At 50.2% G+C, this 23,768-nt stretch overlaps 1 protein-coding gene across 3 annotated transcripts in view; it reads right to left on the bottom strand.

Annotated features, from left to right (window-relative positions):
- elmo1 (engulfment and cell motility 1 (ced-12 homolog, C. elegans)) overlaps positions 1–23,768 on the bottom strand; it is a gene marked incomplete at its 3' end in the record, with an annotated part of 47,618 nt that overhangs the window by 4,681 nt on the left and 19,169 nt on the right. For 2 of the 3 annotated variants that reach the window (XM_067255627.1, XM_067255626.1), the window contains 15 exon segments: positions 5,269–5,405; positions 12,692–12,800; positions 13,295–13,399; positions 13,668–13,796; positions 13,883–14,005; positions 14,631–14,681; positions 15,670–15,748; positions 15,908–16,059; positions 16,395–16,494; positions 18,161–18,196; positions 20,474–20,643; positions 20,736–20,786; positions 21,584–21,656; positions 21,760–21,800; positions 22,912–23,036. In XM_067255627.1, coding sequence (XP_067111728.1) covers positions 5,269–5,405; positions 12,692–12,800; positions 13,295–13,399; positions 13,668–13,796; positions 13,883–14,005; positions 14,631–14,681; positions 15,670–15,748; positions 15,908–16,059; positions 16,395–16,494; positions 18,161–18,196; positions 20,474–20,643; positions 20,736–20,786; positions 21,584–21,656; positions 21,760–21,800; positions 22,912–22,989 — 1,434 coding nt within the window. 3 annotated transcript variants of the gene reach the window in all.

Here is a 23,768-nt window from a genome sequence, read left to right as displayed (position 1 = left end):
CTGGAGTTTTTGGAGGGGGCGGTATTCTAGGGCCACCGTGCGCACACACATCATGTACACGCACACACACACACACACACACAATACACACATGTACACTCTTCAGCTGCTAAGAAACCTCTAGTGAGGTTGAGGTGAAGAAGCCAGGACAGACAGACGAGATATAAATAGCTTGGCTGGTTCTTGAGAGAGGGACACAACAGAGAGAGGGGGAGAGAGAGAGACAGAGAGAAAGCGTAGGGGGATGCAGACAGATACAATGAGACAGAAAACGACAGGAGCGGGGGAGAGATGGGAGCAGGGGAGTGGGAGAAGGGGGATGGAGAGAACGAGAGGAGGAGAAAAATAATCTTGCGTGTCTCCACACGCCGAGAGGGTCTGAGTTCGAAGGAGGGGGGCTCCGAGAGGGTCTGAGTTCGAAGGAGGGGGGCTCCGAGAGGGTCTGTGTTCGGAGGAGGGGGGCTCCGAGAGGGTCTGTGTTCGGAGGAGGGGGGCTCCGAGAGGGTCTGTGTTCGGAGGAGGGGGGCTCCGAGAGGGTCTGTGTTCGGAGGAGGGGGGCTCCGAGAGGGTCTGTGTTCGGAGGAGGGCTTTCAGAGACTACACGCCTGCAACAACATCTCAACAGCAGTCGATAAAGCACACACACAGAGATGGGACCAGTTTAGGGAGTCAGGTGGCTGAGCGGTGAGGGAGTCGGGCTAGTAATCCGAAGGTTTCCAGTTCGATTCCCAGCCGTGCCAAATGACGTTGTGTCCTTGGGCAAGGCACTTCACCCTACTTGCCTCGGGGGAATGTCCCTGTACTTACTGTAAGTCGCTCTGGATAAGAGCGTCTGCTAAATGACTAAATGTAAATGTAATTTCTGGTCTCAAACTCAGCCTGTCTGTCACAGAGATGTTCAGGAATCCCACAGCTTCTGTCTTTACCTGGAAGCCAGTCATTCTCAGAGCCAATGGTCTTTAAGAGACGTAGAGAAAACAGGTGTGATTGGCACACTGGTACTTCCTGTCCAATGGGACTTCACTATTAGCCACACTGGTCTACACCATATCTAGTCTACACAATATCTAGCCAATACCTAGACTACACAAAATCCATCCAACATCCAAGTCGAAACAAAATCTTTCCAGGATCTAGTCTTCATATAAACCATACACCTCCAATGCTTTTCATAAACACTGCCTTTCCAGTGATCATCCATCGTAGCGTGTTGACGCCCAGGCTGAGCCCGGTGGCAGATGGGCTTTATCTGGGTCAAGGAAGGTTCGCGAGCTGTGATGTCACACTGGAACTTCTCATTTGAATAATCCTGACGGGGGGGGGGGGGGGGGTCGCCACCACGGCTCGTCTGGACGGCTCCACAAAGCAGATAACCACCCAGAGGTCACCGAGGGGTCACCGAGGGCTCCTACAGTACCCAGGCTCAGGGACGTCACGTCCTGCAAACGGAGTCAGAGGCCACTGCTCTGCTTCTCACACACGGCTGTGCATCTTTCCTACACCCTCAGAGATACACACGTGTGTGTGTGTGTGTGTGTGTGTGTGTGGCGTCATCACCACTAGCAGCGTTTGTAGCTGTTGTGATTTTCTAGGTGGGTTGTGGGTGTGGGCATCGCTAATGTGAAGAGCTCTCATTCACAATAACAGTGTGCCCACCCACCCCCTCCCCCGCACTCCCAATCTCAAATACAGTGTGTGTGCGTGTTAATACCAGTCTAAGACCCTATTGCCCCTCCAGTCTGCTCTGCACTTGAGCCACACAAAGACAGGCTGCTAAACTCCCCCTCCTCTATCAGCCTGCTTGTCACCCCTCTCTCTTCCTCTCTCCTCCTCTCCCTCTCTCTCTCTTCCTCTCTCCTCCTCTCCCTCCCTCTCTCTCCTTCTCCTCCGACCTCTTCTCCCTCTCTCTCCTCTCCTCCCTCTCTCCTCTTCTCCCTCTCTCTCCTCCAGACCACAGTCTAGCACAAACACCCCCTTCTCCATCCATCCATTCATTCTAATCAGCAGACTCCCCTCCCTCCCTCTCTCCCCCTCCCTCTCTCTGTGGTTCTACTCACGTGTCACGGTAGTCTCCATGGTTAGCGCCGAGCGGCGCTCCTAAACGGCGGGGCAATACGGCCGAGGAACGGAGTAACGAGGAGGGGAAGGAGGAGGGAGGGATCGGCAGATGGTCCCCCGGTAGAGCGGTCGGTGTGTGTGTGTGTGTGTGTGTGTCAGCCACAAACAGCGCGGTGAGCGACGACGGCCAAGCTCATCCCTTTCTTCCTCCCTTCCGCCTCTCTCAATTTCTCTCTCTCTCTCTCCCTCTCTCTCTCTCTCTCTCTCTCTCTCTCTCTCTCCGAGAACAACGATCACTTCTCTTGTCCTCCCTTCGCTAACGGAGCAGGATGAGATCTCACCTCTCTTGTCTAATGAGATTCTCTCTTTCTCTCTCTCCCCCCCTCTCTCTCTCTTCCTCCCTCTCGCTCCCTCTGTCCGTCTGACAGCAGCAGCTCTGCTTGTGTTGATCTGTGGGTTTGAGCCCCATTGGGCACACGCACTAGAGGAGGCAGCCAATGGCGAAGCATCTGGAGAGTCACATGTTCTCTGTGTGTGGAAGAGAGAGAGAGACAGGGAGAGAGAGAGGAAGAGTGATATAGACGGAGAGAGTGACAGAGAAAGAGAGAGTGATAGATAGAGGTTTAGAAAGGGAGGGCAGGAGAGGAGGAGGGGTGGCTGGCTGGCTGGCTGGTTGTGTGACTGGCTGGTTTTATATCAGAGCTGCGAGTTCTCTAGTTGATGTAGCATCTCTCCTCCGAGGACTCAGGATAGAAACACAGAGCAGTGCCACATGACTGGCACGCACACACACACACACACACACACAGAGTGCATGTAGTACACAAATGGATACACACATGCATGTCTAAAAATGCATATCAACACTCCCTCTCTCCGACACACAGGCTCCATCTTGCCAGGCAGTGCAGTGCAGCAGCAGTAATTGGACGGGAGTTGCTATGGAAACAGAGGAAACGGTTGCCTGTTGGTCGGAACACTGCCCCGAGTATCAGACCTGCCTCCATCACACACACACACACGCACGCACGTGCACACGCACGCACGTGCACACACACACACCCTCCTACTCGCTCCATCTCTCCCCTTCCATTTTTGTTGTGTGTATGTCCACATCATCGCGCGTGTGTGCGAAGGTGTGTGAGAACCTATGATTATGCCTTTGGCTGCATGTGTAGATCTGCATACATGATTGAGCATACGCATGTGTGTGTGTGTGTGTGTGTGTTGCTCAGTCAGCTGGGCAAAGCCAGCAGCTGACACACACAGATCTACAATGTGGCTGCTTCAACACACACACACACACACACACACACACAGTGTAGGAAAACAAAATGGAGTGTGAACATAGCCTCTGTACACCCGCGGAGTGCTTGAGTAGCATCCAGTCCAAAGCTAACAAACATCTCACTGCAACAGATAGACATAGTATTTCCCTTTGGGGTCTAGAAAATCAACCAGTGACACATATCCACGCTAGACCTAGCTCACTAATTACAAACAGAGAGACATTACGTGTTTGCTAAACACGTTTAGTGTCAATACATTAAAAACCGAGGGTGTAGGCCTACGAGTTTCGCTCCCGATTAATCCTGATCGGTTGGAACCGATGCTGAACATGTAATCTGCTAAACGTGACAGCGACAATTAGTGTTTTAATCTGCCACCTCGTCATGTTACCTCATCACGTTAATAAAACACGCTGCCACGACACACACACACAAGGCTCTCACTGACGATTTCCACAAGGTCTCGGTGTGCATACAGTTTGTGAAGGCTTCCGTTTGACACGGTCTCGTCGCTCGCTGACGCGGCTCCGTTCGTTCCCTCAGCAAGAGTTGACAAGCGTCAACACGCGTAGGAAGTGTTCCTGGTGACAGCAGTTGCAGTGTAAACACAGCTTCGTATGACACAGCTGGGCTGTTGTTTTTATTGCGTTTATGTTAAACATGCGTGCGAGCACACACACCCACACGTAGCCCTCTTACACAAGCCAGGATATAGCCTCCTTGACCCGCAAGTTATATCGAAGGCATCCGAGCTAACAACACCAGACAGCTGGCTGTCAGTGTCATCCGTGCAGACGAAAGCCAAGCTGACCAGCAGATAAAACAGTCTACCTTTACAGCTCCACGTGAGCAGATGCTGAACCAGCAGCAACAATTCTATGCACGCTGCGAGTCCACATCAATAAGTTTCTAGCTAGCGAGTTCGCTGCTGGACCAGGCACGACTTAGTATAAATACCCAATTATAATGTCACCTTCGCACAGGATAGTACATCCTAATAATTAATACATGGTGGTTCTAGGAAGACCCTGGAAGCAGTTTGTGTGTATAGCCTACTGTATAAGTGTTGACTTTTGTGTTTTAAATTAGAATGAAAATGAAATGAATGTTGCCTGCAACATGCGGACCGAAGCCTGAAAACAGAGCAAGGTGTTCTGTGAGTTTAGCAATCGGCCAGTCTGGACTGTCGAGACGGATGGCTTTTGAACGGAAATATCATTGAGGTTTCATGGATTCAAAACAGGATCTTTTTTTTATTATCCCATTTGAGTTTTCACAAACAAAGGAATTACTTTCCTTCAGATCGGGAAGTCTAGAAATATTAACGAATTAAGTCCTTTAACAACAATTTGGCATCGAGCCTACGAACCAGGCTAAGCTATCCGGAATAGCGGAGGCGGTTATCGCGCCCGTTTCATGTCAAAAATAAACAATGAGACAGAGAATTACATTAGAGAAGCCTGAGGATGAGAGCACAATCCCTTCCTTCCTCCTCCTCCTTTTCAATCTCTCCTCCCCCCCCAAAAGAAACAGACAAGGAGCCTCGGGGACAACGATTCAAGACGACGCAGAAGACCTCATCTCGATGTCTGTGCATTCTGATTAGGCTGCTCTGCATACCCGGCAGACTGAGCCGAGGCGCATGTCTGGCGGGCCATTTTCATAATTGTAATTACGAAAGTGTACAGATGCTTGGAAACGCGTCACCAACCCCCAGACAAAAATACATCACCACTGAACTGTGACGGACACAACGGAATCTCCAGCTCTTGCGTGAGGTAAAAGTTGATCAAGTGTCACACACTCCCACTCGCAAACACACCTTGTTGAAGTATTTGCTGCTGGCCCCTCATTTAATTGTAAGAACAAACACACATGGTTGAATTCTGCCCCCCACACACAGCCCTTCACACACACGTACCTTGTTGAAGTCTTCGCTGGTGGCCCTCATCTCCTTCCAGGTCTTATTGAGCAGCTGGATGCTGATGCAGAAGAACTCCTCAAAGGAGCGCTCGTGGGTGAAGAACATGGGATGGAAGTCAGGGCAGTTCTCGCTGGCTGAGGAACAGGGAAACACACACAGGTAAACATCTCAAACTGCCTTTTCATTCGTTCACAGTGCCTGCTATCTGAGATGTGGTTGCCATGCAGTGATTTATAACCACAGATATACTGTTAAAACCATGCTGTTGGTGCAGGTGTTCTGGATTTGCTTGTACACATTTGAAACCTTGAATATTTTATCGGACAAACACAATTCTCCCACGGCCGACTAATAATTGAAGAGGGTGAAATCTGGGCCGTAGCAGGTTTACCGCTGAAAGAAAACTACGTCTGTACTCGACAGCATGCCGGTGAAACAAGCCTCCGGCCAGCCAGTATGAGCCAGACCTCCACCAAGAGCTGTCACCGTGCTGCTGTTCCACCCTGCGCTGCTGCTGTTCCTCCCTGCGCTGCTGCTGTTCCACCCTGCGCTGCTGCTGTTCCTCCCTGCGCTGCTGCTGTTCCTCCCTGCGCTGCTGCTGTTCCTCCCTGCGCTGCTGCTGTTCCTCCCTGCGCTGCTGCTGTTCCACCCTGCGCTGCTGCTGTTCCTCCCTGCGCTGCTGCTGTTCCTCCCTGCGCTGCTGCTGTTCCTCCCTGCGCTGCTGCTGTTCCTCCCTGCGCTGCTGCTGTTCCTCCCTGCGCTGCTGCTGTTCCTCCCTGCGCTGCTGCTGTTCCTCCCTGCGCTGCTGCTGTTCCTCCCTGCGCTGCTGCTGTTCCTCCCTGCGCTGCTGCTGTACCTCCCTGCGCTGCTGCTGTACCTCCCTGCGCCGAGAAAGGCTGCACCTCATCTCTTCTCTGGCCTGAATTCATTGGACTGAATGACCTTAATCTCAGCCAGGCTCAGACCGGGCTGAATCTATCCTAACCTGCCTTCAGTGTGTGTGTGTGTGTGTGTGTGTGTGTGTACAACATCTATGTGTGTGACCACTGGGGACCCGTTCTTCTGTAATATAATCTGTAGCAGTAATGACTGACACCTTGTTTGACGTGACCAAGAAGACTGGACAGGGAGATGGATCTCCTCTCTCCTGTCTCTTATCCTCTCCTGTCCTCTCCTATCTCTCTTATCCTCTCTTGTCTCTCCTATCCTCTCCTGTCTCTCCTATCCTCTCCTGTCTCTCTTATCCTCTCTTGTCTCTCTTATCCTCTCTTGTCTCTCTTATCCTCTCCTGTCTCTTATCCTCTCCTGTCTCCTATCCTCTCATGTCTCTCCTATCCTCTCCTGTCTCTCTTATCCTCTCTTGTTTCTCTCATCCTCTCCTGTCTTTCCTATCCTCTCCTGTCTCTCTTATCCTCTCCTGTCTCTCTTATCCTCTCCTGTCTCTCTTATCCTCTCCTGTCTCTCTTATCCTCTCCTGTCTCTCTTATCCTCTCCTGTCTCTTATCCTCTCCTGTCTCTCTTATCCTCTCCTGTCTCTCTTATCCTCTCCTGTCTTTCCTATCCTCTCCTGTCTTTCCTATCCTCTCCTGTCTTTCCTATCCTCTCCTGTCTTTCCTATCCTCTCCTGTCTTTCCTATTCTCTCCTGTCTTTCCTATCCTCTCCTGTCTTTCCTATCCTCTCCTGTCTTTCCTATCCTCTCCTGTCTCTCCTATCCTCTCCTGTCTCCTATCCTCTCCTGTCTCTCCTATCCTCTCCCTTTTCCAGTCCTCCCCCTCTCCTGCATCCCCAGCCAGGGATGGAGGGATTGGGATGTGGAGGGCTGGAAGGATGGAGGGGAGGAGGAGGGGTGGGGGGTGAGCCAGTGACCTGTGTCAAGGCCCAGAGGACTAGCACCATCTGGCCAGCGTCCTTGTGCCGGTGACGTTTCATAAGGTCAAACTCAGCATTCTAGAAACACTGGCAGAAACTTTAACACAAAGTCATCGTCCTGACAGGAACTTCTCCCACTTACAGAGAAATGTGTTTGTGTTAGTTTTGGGGGGGGAAGTGGGGGATTTGTGACTAGACTTGATGGGAAGTGTGAATGTGGTACATAAATCTACCCACCATCCATCCATCTTTCCAAAAACACACACACACACACACACACACACATCCCCAAGTGAACAGCCCACCCACCCATCCAGACCAGAGGTGTATGTGTCCTGATGCAGCAGTAGAGCCATCTGGCTCAGAGGATAGAGGGAAATATGATATCCCTGTTAACGTTAAGTTTGAGAACAAGAAACCAGCTAGTCTGGTGGGCTTGAGGGTGTGTGTGTGTGTGTGGGGGGGGGGGGGGGGTAACAGACTCTCAGAATCATTGTGGGACCCCAGTTCTATCATGGCACCAGGGAAACGAGAAGCTCGTTCAAATACACACACAGGAAGTGGGGACGTGGGGACGCGAGTGAGGGTGCCCCCAGGGGTTAGAGGTTACGTGTCAGAGGCGGCGTGGGCCGAGGGTGACGGCCACGTGCGTGGCGTGTCACTTCCTGTCAGGCTCTGGGTTGGTGTGAAGGTTCGGAGCGTGTTGACGACTAATCAGAGATAATTACAGCCTGGAACCGGCCTGTGCTACCAGATGAATCCTGGAGAACAGGAGTATGATGTGTGTGTGTGTATGAAAACCAAAATCTTTGTCAAAGAATGTGTGTATGGCCGGCGGGTGAGCAGGAAGCTTTGCTGACATCTGTCACAGCCCAGTGAGGCATGTGTGTGTGTGTTAGAGGCTGAAAGGGGGGAGAGAGGACATGTAAGAACAGCGTCACCTTGGACGGGGTCAGAGTGATGATGAATCCACTGAATCCAAAGATTCAGTGGATTCAGTCCCCATTTATAACCACACCTGCAGGTCCGCATATCCACCTGTGACATGGAAATTGCCAGGAACGTGTGCGTGTCTGTCTGTGTGTGTGTATGTGTATGCGTCTGTCTCTGTGTGCGTCTGTCTGTGTGTGTGCGAGTGTGTCTGTGTGTGTGCGAGTGTGTCTGTGTGTGTGCGTGTCTGTCTGTGTGTGTGTGTGCGAGTGTGTCTGTGTGTGTGCGAGTGTGTCTGTGTGTGTGCGTGTCTGTCTGTGTGTGTGCGTGAGTGTGTCTGAGCATGTAGGCTGCACTGTCAGCAACAACTTTCCAGGTCAGTTAGTGTCTATGTGTCCTTCAGCCGGATGGAGAGACAGCAGGAATGGAGGAAGAGGGGAGAGGAGGGGAGAGAGGAGAGGAGCAGAAGGATGGAGGGGAGAAGCTGCAGTAACAGGAAGCTATGAAGTAGACTGACTCATTTTGTTTTGACCAGACTTTGTTTCCACTGAAACCCATGAGCGGAGGAGGATTTATGGGTGCTAACTGTGTGTCAAAATCACCGTTATAAATTTCAAGCCCTTTCTTAAACCCCAGCTCCTCTAAATGTTTAATAAGGATCCGTGGGTCGGGGGGGAGGGGCGCACTTAGAATTCAAAGTTTGCTCTTTTCAGCCCCCGCTAGCATTGACGTCTCCCACCAATCAGAGAATCCCAGGCTAGGATGGGATTAGCTACCAAGGTCCTGGATTTACCTTGCCACATCGAGTGGGATCTGCCACTAAACTAGCGCTAAGCTAGCACAGAAGCATGGATTGCGAAGTTCCTTAGAAGGTGTGCATCTATGTGTGTGTGGTGTGTACGCGCGTGTGTGTGTGGGTGGTGTGTCCACCCAGTGGGCTTAGAGAGAAAGAGTGTGTTTCTTAGTGTGTGTTGCATACGTGTGGTGTGTGCGATGAGAGAGTGTGTGTGTGCAAGTGTGAGATGTGGTGCATGTGTGCTGGCATGTGGTGTGTGAGTGTGTGTGCATGCTGGCGTGAGTTAATCAGGGTGCTAACAGGCCGGTCTGAATAACTTCATAAATACTCCATGTGTCTAGCAGAGCAGGGCCGGCCCTGTAGCAGAGTCTCCTGGCCAGGCAGGGCCGACCTCACAGCACATTAAAGTTCTGGTCTGAGGCATGCTGGGAGATTCATCTTTTAAGGGGGGTAAGAGCAGTAAAACAAATATGAACTAGAGAGGATACAATTTCTGGGGAAATTGTAGGGTGTGCTTGCTTGCGTCGGTTGCACAGGGGTCTGTATATTTTATATAAAAATGCATCGGGCCTACTTATTATTTATAAAGATTACATAGATTTAAAAGCATCTTTTTTTTGCTGCTCATTTACAACTCAAAATACGAGTGAAGTGTCGAATGAAATATGATGTCTTCTCATTTCCCCTGCAAGAGGCAGCTGACAGGCTGAATCAAAACGAATACATTTGGCAGACCGGTGTAAAAATTGACCTAATCTCTATGATTTAAACGTCCTTTTAAGTTGTCCCTTCTCGTGATATTTTCAGGCATTTAGCCTACTCATATTGCATTCATTCATTAATAAAGAACCCCCTTTGAAGATTATTCTACGACTTTACCGGCAGAAGATAGAATCGCGATTCAAACAGTACCATCTGCTAACTGAAAATATGCCCCCAAAAACGTAAATAAGCTTGACATTTATTTAGTGGAAAATCGCTCATTCATAAAAATCTCACTGGTAGCGATCATTGTCAGTAACAACGCAAAATGCGATATAGCCCTGTGTGGAGAAGCTGCCCCGGTAAATTCTACTACTACAGTACAGTACTAGACTACTGCTGTGTTCGTCTTGGTAGCGATTGCGTTGGTTGAATTCGATTTAACGTTCCGTTGTACGGTTTAGGCTGAAATTAATTATTTTCATGAACAGATTGACAAAGTTTAGGTTGTGGCAATGAAGTTCAGGTTAGTAGTCAGATTGTTTCAACTATTGAAAGACTTTTGAGTAAGGGGAGTGCCGAACATGTTTTGTCACCGTTTGACTTGAACAGCTGAGGAGTTTTTGTTAGCTACTCACACTAGTGTCTCGGGTAGGCTACAGCGTTGCAGTGAGCTACACTGGTTTGAAACCACAGGTAATGGTAATTTCACCAACAAATCGTTTACTAATGTCAGAATAAATCATATAACGAAAATGTATATGTGAGGAATGTTTATTTTAACGATTGAAAACAGATACATCATAGACCACTGTAGTATGTGTTGCCCGGGCAACACAGGCTAATGTCATGATGCTAATACTTCAGTGAAATAGTAGACTACTGTTTCCGAAAGTAGATGTACTTCCTTAATAATATCAGCTTATATTGTACATTACACATCACAATTGTGTGTCATATCACAAAGTAAAATGAGTAAATAGTTATCACCCTGGCCTCTTTTCTTGTGGCGTTTCTGCAGCTGCCTTGCAGTAAAGCTATAGTTAGCCTAGCTATCCCCCAAGTTAACAGATGCGAAACGAATGTTCTGCCAAAGGTAGTCACGCGTGTTTTCGTGACATTAGTGCAGACCGGTGTAAAAATTTACCTAATCTCTATGATTTAAACGTCATTTTAAGTTTTTCCCTTCTCATGATATTTTCAGGCATTTAGCCTACTCATATTGCATTCATTCATGAATAAACAACCCCTTTGAAGATTATTCTACGACGTTACCCGGCAGTAGAAGATGGAATCGCGATTCAAACGGTACCATCTGCTAACTGAAAATATGCCCCCCAAAACTTAACTAAGCTTGACATTTATTTAGTGGAAAATTGCTCATTCATAAAAAGCTCACTGGTAGCGATCATTGTCAGTAACAACGCAAAATGCGATATAGCCCTGTGTGGAGAAGCTGCCCCGGTAAATTGTACTCTACTACGTTACAGTACTAGACTACCGCTGTGTTCGTCTTGGTAGCGATTGCGTTGGTTGAATTGGATTTAACGTTCCGTTGTAAGGTTTAGGCTGAAATTAATTATTTTCATGAACAGATTGACAACGTTTAGGCTGTGGCAATGAAGTTCAGGTTAGTAGTTAGATAGACTTTTGATTTAAGTAAGGGGAGTGCCGAACATTTTCTGTCGCCGTTTGACTTCCTAAACAGCTGTGTACTGTAGCTAGATGTTTTTGTAGTGTGTCTCGCGTAAGCTACAGCGTTGCAGTGAGCTACACTGGTTTGAAACCACAGGTAATGGTAATTTCACCAACAAATCGTTTTCTAATGTCAGAATAAATCCTACAACGAAAATGTATATGTGAGGAATGTTTATTTTAAGGATTGAAAACAGATAACGCTACATCATAGACCACTGTAGTATGTGTTGCCCGGGAAACACAGGCTAATGTCATGATGCTAATACTTCAGTGAAATAGTAGACTACTGTTTCCGAAAGTAGATGTACTTCCTTAATAATATCAGCTTATATTGTACATTACACATCACAATTGTGTGTCATATCAAAAAGTAAAATGAGTAAATAGTTATCACCCTGGCCTCTTTTCTTGTGGCGTTTCTGCAGCTGCCTTGCAGTAAAGCTATAGTTAGCCTAGCTATCCCCCAAGTTAACAGATGCTAAACGAATGTTCTGGCAAAGGTAGTCACGCGTGTTTTCGTGACGTTAGTGACGCAGTGACGTTAGTAACGTCAGTGACTGTGGTTAGCAAATTAGCCACCGTTAGCTTCACTTTTCGCCACAAAAACTTAACTGAAGCTTAAACCATGCAACGGAACGTAAATTCCAATAGAAGCAACTCAATCGCTACCAAGACGAAACTTTTGACACCTACGTTGTCTATGTAGGCCAAATATTGACTGAGTTTTAGGGGGGCAAAAAGAAATAAAAATAAAAATAATAATAATATATATGTGAGAGAACAAAGGTTGTGCTCTCGCCGAAGGCTTGAGCACACCCAATTATGCAAAAGAGGTGTGGCAACAGCAGACAGGACCCTCCCCCCCCAACCACACACACACAAATGTTGATGTGTATGAACAAAGCCTAAGCAGACAGGTTTTTTATGGTGGGTTGGTGGAGGAAGAGGGAGATGGGGGGGGGCTGGTTCTCATCACTAATAGATAGACCAGGACCCAGTGGCACAATTAGAAAGTCTAATGGCTCCTTTCATTTTCGAGGCGGGAGACGCAGTTTGCTTTAAACTGTCTGTCTGTCTCTCTGTCTGTCTGTCTCTCTCTCTGTGTCTGTCTGTCTCTCTGTCTGTCTTTCTCTCTTTCTCTGTCTGTCTCTCTCTCTTTCTCTGTCTGTCTCTCTCTGTCTCTCTCTCTGTCTGTCTCTCTTTGTCTCTCTCTTTCTGTGTGTGTGTGTGTCTCTCTCTCTTTCGTTTCCAGAGTGATCAGTTACCATTAGTATCTGATAACCAGGGAGACTAACGTGGTAACCTGGGAGACTAACGTAGTTGTGGTAACCAGGAAGACTGACATAGTCGTGGTAACCTGGGAGACTAACGTAGTTGTGGTAACCAGGAAGACTAATGTAGTCGTGGTAACCAGGGAGACTTACGTAGTTCCCCCACTCTGAGCGTCTCACAGAGCATTTTGGTGAGCTCGATGCTGCTGCGTCCAAAGGGGCACTCGTGCTTATCCTCCCTGCTGCTGTTCTCCAGAACCATCTAAACACACACACACACACACACGCTGTTAAACAACCAACCACTGGTGTGTTTGTGTGTATTCTGTGAAAATGTGCTTGTTTAAAGTTAATTATCTTGTTTGTGTATGTATGTGTGAGTATTTGTGTGATATTGACTGCATGTGTCTGTGTGTGTGTGTGTGTGTGTGTGAGTGAGTGACAGTGTGCGACTGCGTGTGTGGGACTGTGTGTGTGTGTGTGAGTGAGTGACAGTGTGCGACTGCGTGTGTGGGACTGTGTGTGTGTGTGTGTGTGTGTGAGTGAGTGACAGTGTGCGACTGCGTGTGTGGGACTGTGTGTGTGTGTGTGTGTGTGTGTGCGTGTGAGTGAGTGACAGTGTGAGACTGCGTGTGTGGGACTGTGTGTGTGTGTGTGTGTGTGTGTGTGTGTGTGTGTGTGTGTGTGTGTGAGTGAGTGAGTGAGTGAGTGACAGTGTGCGACTGCGTGTGGGACCGTGTGTGAGTGTGTTCTCACCCTGATGTAAGCGTCCTGGTGGTGTCTAGAGAAGTACAGCATGTTATCCAGTGCCAGCATCCCAGGGGGGATCTGAGTGAAGTCTACAGCCGGGTTCACATGGTTCTGAGGACACACAGGGAGGACATGTGACCAGAGAGAGAGGATGAGAGAGAAGGGGTGAGAGAGGATGACAGAGAGAGAGGATGAGAGAGAGAGAGAGGATGAGAGAGAGAGGGTGAGAGAGAGAGAGAGAGAGAGAGAGGGTGAGTGAGTGAGGCTCATCAGATCTCCAGCTGTGTAATTCACCCTGACAGCCAGCAGACTGCTAAACTTCTGAACAGCTGGACCCCTCCCCCCCCCCCCCCCCCCCCCCCCCCCCACATGCTCTTACTATGAAGCCCAGCTTCTTGTAGTCCCGGGTGTACATGGACTTGCGTTTCTCGATGCTGCCGCTGTTGTTGGGTTCACACTCCACATCGAAGGCAATCCTCCGCAGCTCGAAGATGATGTCTCTCTGGGCCTACACACACAATTATACACATACGGAAATGATCACACACACACGCAGAAATGATTACACACGCGCACACACACAGACCCACACACCTGGTCCTGGGGGTCCATCTTGGTCATCATGCGGTCCTCCAGCAGGTTGAAGGTCAGAACCTGCAGCACGTACAGCTGGTGGGCCATCTCATCGTTAATGGGCTTGGCGCTCCGGATCACATTCTGGGGAGGGGGGGGGTTAACGAGGGTGTCGGAGATCAAGATGTAAAGATGGACAGAAGGGAGGAAAGAGAGAGGAAGAGAGAGAGGGGGGGAGGAGAGAGAGAGAGAGGAGGGGAGAAAGGGGGAGAGGCAGGAGGAGACAGAGAGAGAGGAGGGGAGAGAGGGAGGAGGGGAGAGAGGAGGGGAGAGAGGGAGGAGGGGGGAGAGGAGGAGACAGAGAGAGAGGAGGGGAGAGAGGGAGGAGGGGAGAGAGGAGGAGGGGAGAGAGGAGGAGACAGAGAGAGAGGAGGGGAGAGAGGGAGGAGGGGAGAGAGGAGGAGACAGAGAGAGAGGAGGGGAGAGAGGGAGGAGGGGAGAGAGGAGGAGACAGAGAGAGAGGAGGGGAGAGGGAGGAGAAGAGGAGGGGAGAGAGGAGGAGACAGAGAGAGAGGAGGGGAGAGAGGGAGGAGACAGAGAGGGAGGAGGGGAGAGAGAGGGAGGAGACAGAGAGGGAGGAGGTGAGAGAGGAGGAGAGAGAGGAGGAGGAGACAGAGAGGGAGGAGGGGAGAGAGGGGGAGGAGACAGATAGGGAGGAGGGGAGAGAGGAGGAGGAGACAGAGAGGGAGGTGTGACTGTAGACACTCACACTGAGGATGATGGAGCGTAGCTGCTTCTGGGCTAGGATGTGGGCCATCTCCTGGAGAGAGAGCGAGCACAGAGAGAGAAACAGAGAGAGTGTGACAGAGAGAAAGACAGGGAAAGCGAGAGAGAGAATGAAAGGGATCATGATCTATACCTTTATTATGGCAAAAACAAATGGCTCTAGAGGAACTAGAGAGGTTCTAGAGGAAGCTATACGTCAGAAATAAAGAGGTGGATTATGGGTAAGGTAGGAGAAAGGAAACAACTTTCTCGGTGAGACAGCATAAATCTCTCCTCTGGTCTCCATCCTGGGTCTACGATTCACCACACTCTTATCTCTTCTACGGGGAGGGAGAGGGGAGGAATAGAGGGGGAGAGGGAGAGAGAGAGAAGGGGGAGAGGGAGATGGAGACAGGAAGGGAGAGAGAGAGAGAGAGGGAGGGGAGGAAGAGGGGGGAGACAGGGATGGAGAGAGGGATCTAGGAAACATCGCTAATCAAAGTGCACTTACTGTCAGCGGACAATCAAGGATGCTCACAGAGTGCTCGTCAAGCTACCGTTAGGAGTGCAGGAGGAAGGAAAACACACACCAGTCAGACAGAACGTGACAGGGGGGCGAGAGAACCAGAGAGAGATAGGAGGAGAGAGACTGACAGGAGAGGACAAAATAAAAAAGGGGGCAGGTAGCGAAGGATGTTTTTGTTGACCCCCGGCAACAGGCTAGTGAGTTAGCAACATGGGGAGGGAAGGGGGGGAGGGGGTTCTGCTGTGTCATCTTCCTGCTGACTCAGGAGAACACAGGAAGTGTGTTGAGTCGTGATGCTGAGGACGCTGTCGTTCCACGAGCTGAGCTCAGTCATTGTCCTGAGGAGGGTGGAGGAGGGGCGGGGCGGGGCGGGGGGGGGGGGGGGTGTCTCTGGGGCCGTCAAAGTAAAAATAGATGAAAGGGGGAGGTTGAGCAGTGGTGTCATCATCGTCTGGGAAGAAAAATTCTGTGTTTGTGTGTGTATATGAGTGTGTGTGTGTGTCTGCCCCATCCCCACCTGTCTCTTCTCCTCAGGGGCTTTAAGGAACAGAGCGTTGATCACAGCGATGGTGTAGGTCTGGATGTCCTGGTCGTTCCTGCAGTCAGAGAACAAGAGATGAGGGGTTACTGGAGAACCCGCTGGAACAAGCTGGAGAACGGTGTGTGTGTGTGTGTGTGTGTGTGTGTGAGAGAGAGAGTGTGAGTGTCTCTGTGTGTGTGTGTGTGTGTGAGTGTGTGTGTGTGCCTCCTCTCACCCCTGCAGGTGTGGGATGAGCTGTCCGATGGTGATCTCCTGCGCCACCTTCTGGTAGAGGTCCTGGCTGTTGAGCACCATGGACTCCAGGATGGCCAGAGACCTCTGCAGCACCGCCAAGTCCATGGCCGACTTGTTCACGAAGCTGGCGATCTGTACACACCAGGGAGGAAGGGATGAACCAGGGAGGAAGGATGGGAGGAGAGAGGGAGGGAAGGAGAGAGGGATGGGTGGATTGAGGGAGAGAGGGATGGGTGAATTGAGGGAGGGAAGGAGAGAAGGATGGGTGAATTGAGGGAGGGAAGGAGAGAGGGATGGGTGGATTGAGGGAGGGAAGGAGAGAGGGATGGGTGGATTGAGGGAGGGAAGGAGAGAGGGATGGGTGGATTGAGGGAGGGAAGGAGAGAGGGATGGGTGGATTGAGGGAGGGAGGGATGGGTGGATTGAGGGAGGGATGACCAGGTGAAAGGAAGGGGTGGGGGGGTCACCTTCTTGATGAAGGCCACAGAGAAGGTGTCCCAGGAGACGATCCCATGGTCCATGAGCTCCACGAAGGCGGTCAGTGTGAAGGACAGCAGATCTCCGAAGCTGGAACACAACCACACCACAGACACAGCCAATAGAAACGCTGGAACAAAACCACGCCAAGGAGAAACAGCCAATAGGAACCTTTCTTGCTGCACGGTGATGCGTGGATGGACGGCTAAAGCCAAGCCAGGGGAGGGGAGGGGAGGAGAGGGGGATGAGGAGGGGGGGAGAGGGTTGAGGGGAGGAGAGGGATGAAGGGAAGAGAAGTAGGGAGGAGAGAGCGATGAGGAACGAGGGGAGAAGGGAGAATAGAGGGATGAGGGGAAGGGGAAGGGGAGGAGTTACTTGGTAGACGCTACAGCCAGGGAGCACAGTATCAGAGCAGGGACTCATGCAGACACATCAACAGGTCAACTTCATGTTCCAGAGAAGGTAAGTAAGGTTAACTCTTCTATCACCAAACACAGCCGGTCACTGCATCAACTGGCCGTTAATATTCGACAAAAACAAAATCAGTTCAAATCAAAATATACAATCTCAGAAAAAAAATACAAAACACTATGTTGAAAAGAATAAAAAAGAAGTGAAAGTTAAATGTGCTATTTTGTGAGAAAATATTTGTACAATACTGCCCCCTTCTGCCATGTTTACAGAATGCAATCCTGATTCCTGGGAAACATTCCAAACAAGAAAAGCTACAGTATATGAGAGTTAACAGTCAAATATACAACAAAACGTGTGTATAAGAGTGTGAGAACACTTAAGAAAATGAGTTCTGACGACTGTTGTGATAAATTAGTCACAGTTCCAGAGGGCGGCAGGAGGTTAAGACGGGATGCAGGTCAGCCATATTAGTAGTCCATAGGAAGACCGGATTGTAGTTCTGTTAGTGGTATAGAGTTTAACTGGAGGGGTGAGTACGGTAAGCTTGAGCAAATGGACAGCTATCCTACACCATGTGATGAGAGTGCCTGTCAATTACAACTTGTAATGCTAAGTGTTATACTGCTAAGTGTTATAATGCTAAATAATTACAACCAAGTGTAATTATTACAGCCTGGTTTACGACCTATGACCTCTAACCTACGACCTCCAACCTGTTTCTATCTGACAGCAGGAGAGCCTCTACAGTCTACATGTGATGAGTGATGGAAACTTGAAGTGTGATGGATGTACTATTGTCATTACAGTAAACAGATGAGGTTATTAGGTTGTTGTGATTGAAGTGAGTGTAGGACAACCTATCGTCTGTGAGGATAAGACCCAGGTGTCAGACCGGACCAGACCATCCCTTCAGCTCAGTAAGAGTTATCAGAGCTCTACCTCTGGATCACTAACTAGCAAGTGACACCATCCAGGCCAAACCCACAAGTCACCACTAGCTCCTGACAGAACACCCGATGAACACTGAAGACAGACTACAGGAACTGGTGCACTTAAAAATAACGTCCCCGAAGAAACAAGAGTGTGTGTGTCTTTAGTTCCGCTTAAATATCCTCTTTGCCCAACAGCACATGCAAAAAGATCATTTTTGTTGAGAAAAGAATTGGTTGTTTGGGTTAAGTGATACATAGATATCGTATTCCACAGATGGATGCTAGTGTTGGCGGCCATGATTGGGTTTCCCATAACACCAGGGTGCAAGTCTTTAATCATGCAGACTCTTGACTGGCAGATTAGGAAGAGGACAGAGAGCCAATGGGGTTATCCGGTTGGGGAGGCTTACCAGGGCTTCATAATCTTCTGTAGTTTCTGATAGCGTCTGTAAAGATTTAAGAAACTTTGGCGTCAGGGAGAGAGAGCAGATGTGGGAGGACTGAAGCCGTAGCTAGAACAGACCCAAACAGGGGGCTCCTGGTGTGGCGGGGTCCAACAAGCAGGGTCAACAAGCTACACAAATGCTGAGATGTGGCTTTTCATTGGTAAAAGATGATGAAACATGCTATACTGACACTGACATTGTCATATCTGACACTGTTGTATCATATATATATACTGACATTGTCCTATCATATTCTGGTCACATTTAGCCGGATCTTGATTCAGCATGTGAACTAGTAACTCGTCAGTCCTGCTTGTTGGAATCACCTCAATGTTTCAATTGGGATCGTCCTTCACATCATGCTTCTACACACAGACGTAACACAAGAAAGGGGTTTTTACACAATCTACCACGCAATTCCAACCACACACACACACACACACACATCAACCCAACACTGTTAAACAATCAGGTACATTTTTCTGAAAATAATATGGCATAAATAGATGCCAGCTGTGCCTTTGTTCAATGCAGTTTTTATTTTTATGTAAAAGTTACACTATATACAAAGGGATGGTAAAGTGGAGGTACACAGAAACACACACACAGCCACACACACGCACACAGCCACACACACGCACACAGCCACACACACACACACACAGAGCAGAACAGTTGGAGAAGCAGCTGGCTGCACACTGAATCCTGACAGACTCACACAACAATCGCAGCTCTCGACAACAACACCTAGCTCACAGAACTCCAAGTAAGCTGATTTGAGGCTAGCTTAACATAAGACCAAAAAGCATTTTCAATCCAGAAAACTTGAATGTTTGAAAGTGTAACTTTCAAAACTAGAAAATATGTTCAAAAACAGGTTTGAAATCATGTTTATCTTGTAACTGGGAAACACCACATACTCAAAGTATCCCTAATCAGAACCTCAACCCTAAATGAGGAGCTGGACAGTTGAGGTTGCACTGAACACACAGTTGACTAAGAGACAGATGTTCCTATTTAGAGCCAGCAGGGGGCAGCATCACACTTCCTGTCAGAGACGAGGTGATGGGGCCACATAAATACACCATGACGTCATATCCTCCAGACCACAGGACTGAACCTCATCTGGACTCCTGGATGGAGCATGACGGCTAGATGGCTGCAGCACAGATGAGGGTGTGTGGCTGGATGAGGGTGTGTGTGTGTGTGTAGCTGGATGAGAGTGTGTGTGTGTGTGGCTGGATGAGGGTGTGTGTGTGGCTGGATGAGAGTGTGTGTGTGTGTGGCTGGATGAGGGTGTGTGTGTGGCTGGATGAGGGTGTGTGTGTGTGGCTGGATGAGAGTGTGTGTGTGTGTGGCTGGATGAGGGTGTGTGTGTGGCTGGATGAGGGTGTGTGTGTGTGGCTGGATGAGGGTGTGTGTTTGTGGCTGGATGAGGGTGTGTGTGTGTGGCTGGATGAGGGTGTGTGTTTGGCTGGATGAGGGTGTGTGTGTGTGGCTGGATGAGGGTGTGTGTTTGGCTGGATGAGGGTGTGTGTTTGTGGCTGGATGAGGGTGTGTGTGTGGCTGGATGAGGGTGATTATGGGAATAGAGGAGTGAGTGAGTGAGTATATAAATCCCTATTGTGTGTCTTCAGTCTCCACAGGCTCCCAGTGTGTGCTTGGACTCTGCTGGGTGTTCACACACTGACCTGCTGTCTCTGCCCCTCTGAGACCTAGGCCACACACGCACACACGCACACACACACTGACCCTGCTGTCTCTGCCCCTCTGAGACCTAGGCCACACACGCACGCGCACACGCACGCGCACACGCACACGCACACGCACACGCACACACACACACACACACACACACAGCTCCCATCATGGCTGAGAAACTCCACCTCAGCAAAATGCTGCTGTTACCCTCCCAGTAACCTTCAGCAGTCTCCAAGGCCCTCAGCCATCTGACACACTCACACTCTCACACACACGCACACCCCCCTCTTCCCCCTCTAAAAGCATGTACAGTGCAACTCCAAAGCCAGCATGTAGACCAGTCTGATCCCAGATCTGATTCCAGGAGAACGTGTTGTAGCTAACGTGTGTAACCAGGAGAACCAGTCAGAAATACAACACAGGACAAGAGGAGAGACACAAGGTCTAGCAAGACAAGGAGGAGGAGGGAGAGGAGGAGGAGGGAGAGGAGGAGGATGGAGAGGAGGAGGGAGAGGGAGAAGAGGAGGAGAGGAAGAAGAGGAGGAGAGGAAGAAGAGGAGGAGAGGGAGAACTTACTCCGTGCCGCTCTCCACCATCTGAGTGAGCAGTGAGATGCCGTCCAGGTTGATGAACTCCTGGGCGAAGGTGACGTCTCTGGAGCAGCTGGCCAGGTCCTTCAGGGCCTCCAGCTTGGCGTCCATACTGGACGACTGGACACGCTCGTGCAGCTGCAGCGCAGTCTGGGACTGGAGACCACACACACACACACACAGTATGAACCAGGAGATGAAGCGCACACAGAAACAGCGTGAGATGTTGTCAGACAGTCTGGACTTACAGGAGATGTTGTCAGACGCAGAATGGAGCCATTCTTTATGTCGTTACGATTCTGCGGAGACACCCACACACCAGAAGACATTGTGAGTAAGCTGTTAAGCTCTGAACTACGGATGATAAACATCATCTCATCTCCACAGATGAGGAGGGAGGGAGGTGGGATGGAGGTGGGATGGAGGTGGAGAGGGGATGGAGGTGGAGGGGGGATGGAGGTGGAGAGGGGATGGAGGTGGAGAGGGGATGGAGGTGGAGAGGGGATAGAGGTGGAGTAGGGATGGAGGGGGGATGGAGGTGGAGAGGGGATGGAGGTGGAGAGGGGATGGAGGTGGAGAGGGGATGGAGGTGGAGGGGGGATGGAGGTGGAGGGGGGATGGAGGTGGAGAGGGGATGGAGGTGGAGTAGGGATGGAGGGGGGATGGAGGTGTAGGGGGGATGGAGGTGGAGAGGGGATGGAGGTGGAGTAGGGATGGAGGGGGGATGGAGGTGGAGAGGGGATGGAGGTGGAGTAGGGATGGAGAGGGGATGGAGGTGGAGGGGGGATGGAGGTGGAGAGGGGATGGAGGTGGAGTAGGGATGGAGAGGGGATGGAGGTGGAGGGGGGATGGAGGTGGAGTAGGGATGGAGGTGGAGTAGGGATGGAGGTGGAGTAGGGATGGAGAGGGGATGGAGGTGGAGGGGGGATGGAGGTGGAGTAGGGATGGAGGTGGAGTAGGGATGGAGAGGGGATGGAGGTGGAGTAGGGATGGAGGTGGAGTAGGGATGGAGGTGGAGTAGGGATGGAGAGGGGATGGAGGTGTAGGGGGGATGGAGGTGTAGGGGGGATGGAGGTGGAGGGGGGATGACGGGCACCTTCTCTGTGATGTAGAAGACGGTGTTCTCAGCGTTCTGGAGAGCGAAGTTCTCCGGGTTCCCCAGAGACCACCTGAACAGACAGGACGCATCACAGCTGGAGAACAGACGCTAAAACAGATCCAGGTACAGGGGTTCTTTTCACATATGTAACAAAATATGAGAGCCAGCCTTACCCCTCACACACTTCCTTAATGATGGCAGAGAGAGGCTTTTTCTGTGGAGAGAAAAACAGCCATTTGGTTGGATTAAGACATGATTGTTAGCGTGACCACCTCAGTGGCACCAAACACCCAGAGCTACAGTCCCTCTCTCCTCTCTCCCCCCCCCCCCCCCCCCCCCCACCTTCAGGGTACCCCTAAGACGGGAGAGAGGGGAAAAAAGGAGTTGAGACATGCACTCTGAAGTATTTGCCTCTGTGTATCTGTTCTTAAACAGGAACAAGATCATGTTGGACTGGAGGCCCGGGGGGAGGGGGGGGAGGGAGAGAGAGAGAGGGGGGGGGAGAGAGAGGAAGAGACAGATAGAGAGAGAGAGGGGGGGGGGAGAGAGAGAGAGAGACAGACAGACAGCATTTCTTTGATAAATTTGAATCCCTTGTACCATCGTTCACCACACTGTCTGATGATGAAAAGCTAAAAGTGCTCTTAGGGGAGGGACACACAGCCCCCCTATCTGGACGATTTCTAAAAGAGTGCCATAAAATCAGGGAAAACCTGAATGTAATGTGACCAGCCTTGAAATTCTATTTGTAATATGTGTTGTCCATCTTAATGTAGCAATTTACTTAGGTTGCTTTTGTTTCGATTTGTTGTTTTCTGTTCTTGACACTTTGTTGTTACCACATATTCCGGACAATACAGACTGTCGTTCCTTATGTTGTTTTTGAATGGTGTTGTTGATGTATGGTTGTCTGTTGTTGTGCCTCTTGCTTTGGCAATACGGTTGAAATGACTGTCATGCTAATAAAGCTGAATTGAATTGAGTTGAGTGAGTGAGAGAGATGAGGGTAGTGAGAGAGGCAGAAAGAGCTAGAAGATGTGTGTTAGTTATTCTCAACGGAGCTTGGCAGAGATACTGAAACCAACCCTCCAACAAGAATCACTTTTCGGACAGACACACGCTCCGGACCAGAGAGAGGAGGAGGGAGGGGAGGGGAGGGAGGGGGCCAAAGAGGATGTGCAACAAAGATGAAGCCAGATTGAGACAGGAAACAGAGGCTGCTGCTGAGGTCAAAGGGAGGGGAGGAAGAGAAGATATGGAGGAAGAGGAGAGAGAGGAGATGGAGAAAGGAGAAAGAGAGAGTACCAGGTGATAGCAGCACTGACCTGGTCTATCTCCATCAGCTTGGGGAAGGCTCCGGGCCATTCTATAGCCACCTTCACGATGTCTGCAGGGGGGGGCATGGCTGCAGACGGCTTGACCTCTCACCGTGGAGAGATCTCATCCAAGCCTGGAGGACAGAGAGAGGAGAGAGGGATGAGAGAGGGAGAGGGGATGAGAGGAGAGGGAGAGGGGATGAGAGGAGAGAGAGAGGAGAGGGGAGAGAGAGGAGAGAGGGATGAGAGGAGAGAGGGGAGAGAGAGGAGAGAGGGATGAGAGAGGGAGAGGGGATGAGAGGAGAGGGAGAGGGGATGAGAGGAGAGAGAGGGGAGAGAGAGGAGAGGGGAGAGAGAGGGAGAGGGGATGAGAGGAGAGAGAGAGGGGAGAGAGAGGAGAGGGCAGAGAGGGATGAGAGAGGGAGAGGGGATGAGAGGAGAGGGGAGAGAGAGGGGAGAGAGAGGAGAGGGGGATGAGAGAGGGATAAGAGAGGAGAGGGGATAGAGGAGAGGGGGATGAGAGGAGGGGAGAGAGAGGAGAGGGGGATGAGAGAGGGATAAGAGAGGAGAGGGGATAGAGAGGAGAGGGGAGAGGGAGATTAGAGGAGAGGGATGGAGAAGGCTGCAGGTGTACAGGAAGTGGAACAGCTGTGACACAAACACGTGTGAACACACACACCTGGCTATAATGCTCTAATCCTGTGTAGATCGGGCCTGGGATTTGTCATCCCCGATTCCTACTGAGACAGCAGGAAGGATGACATTAGAAAGAGAGAAATAGGAGAGAGAGGAAGAGAGAGAGAGGAGAGAGAGATTGTTTGAACCCCCCTGGCTTTCTTAGATAAGGTGTTGGACTCAGTCAGGCA

Source organism: Osmerus mordax, chromosome 18 (genome assembly GCF_038355195.1).
Source record: "Osmerus mordax isolate fOsmMor3 chromosome 18, fOsmMor3.pri, whole genome shotgun sequence".
Lineage (NCBI taxonomy): Eukaryota > Metazoa > Chordata > Actinopteri > Osmeriformes > Osmeridae > Osmerus > Osmerus mordax.
The sequence above is the reverse complement of the archived record's forward strand: the minus strand, read 5'-3'. Positions and strand labels throughout refer to the sequence as shown.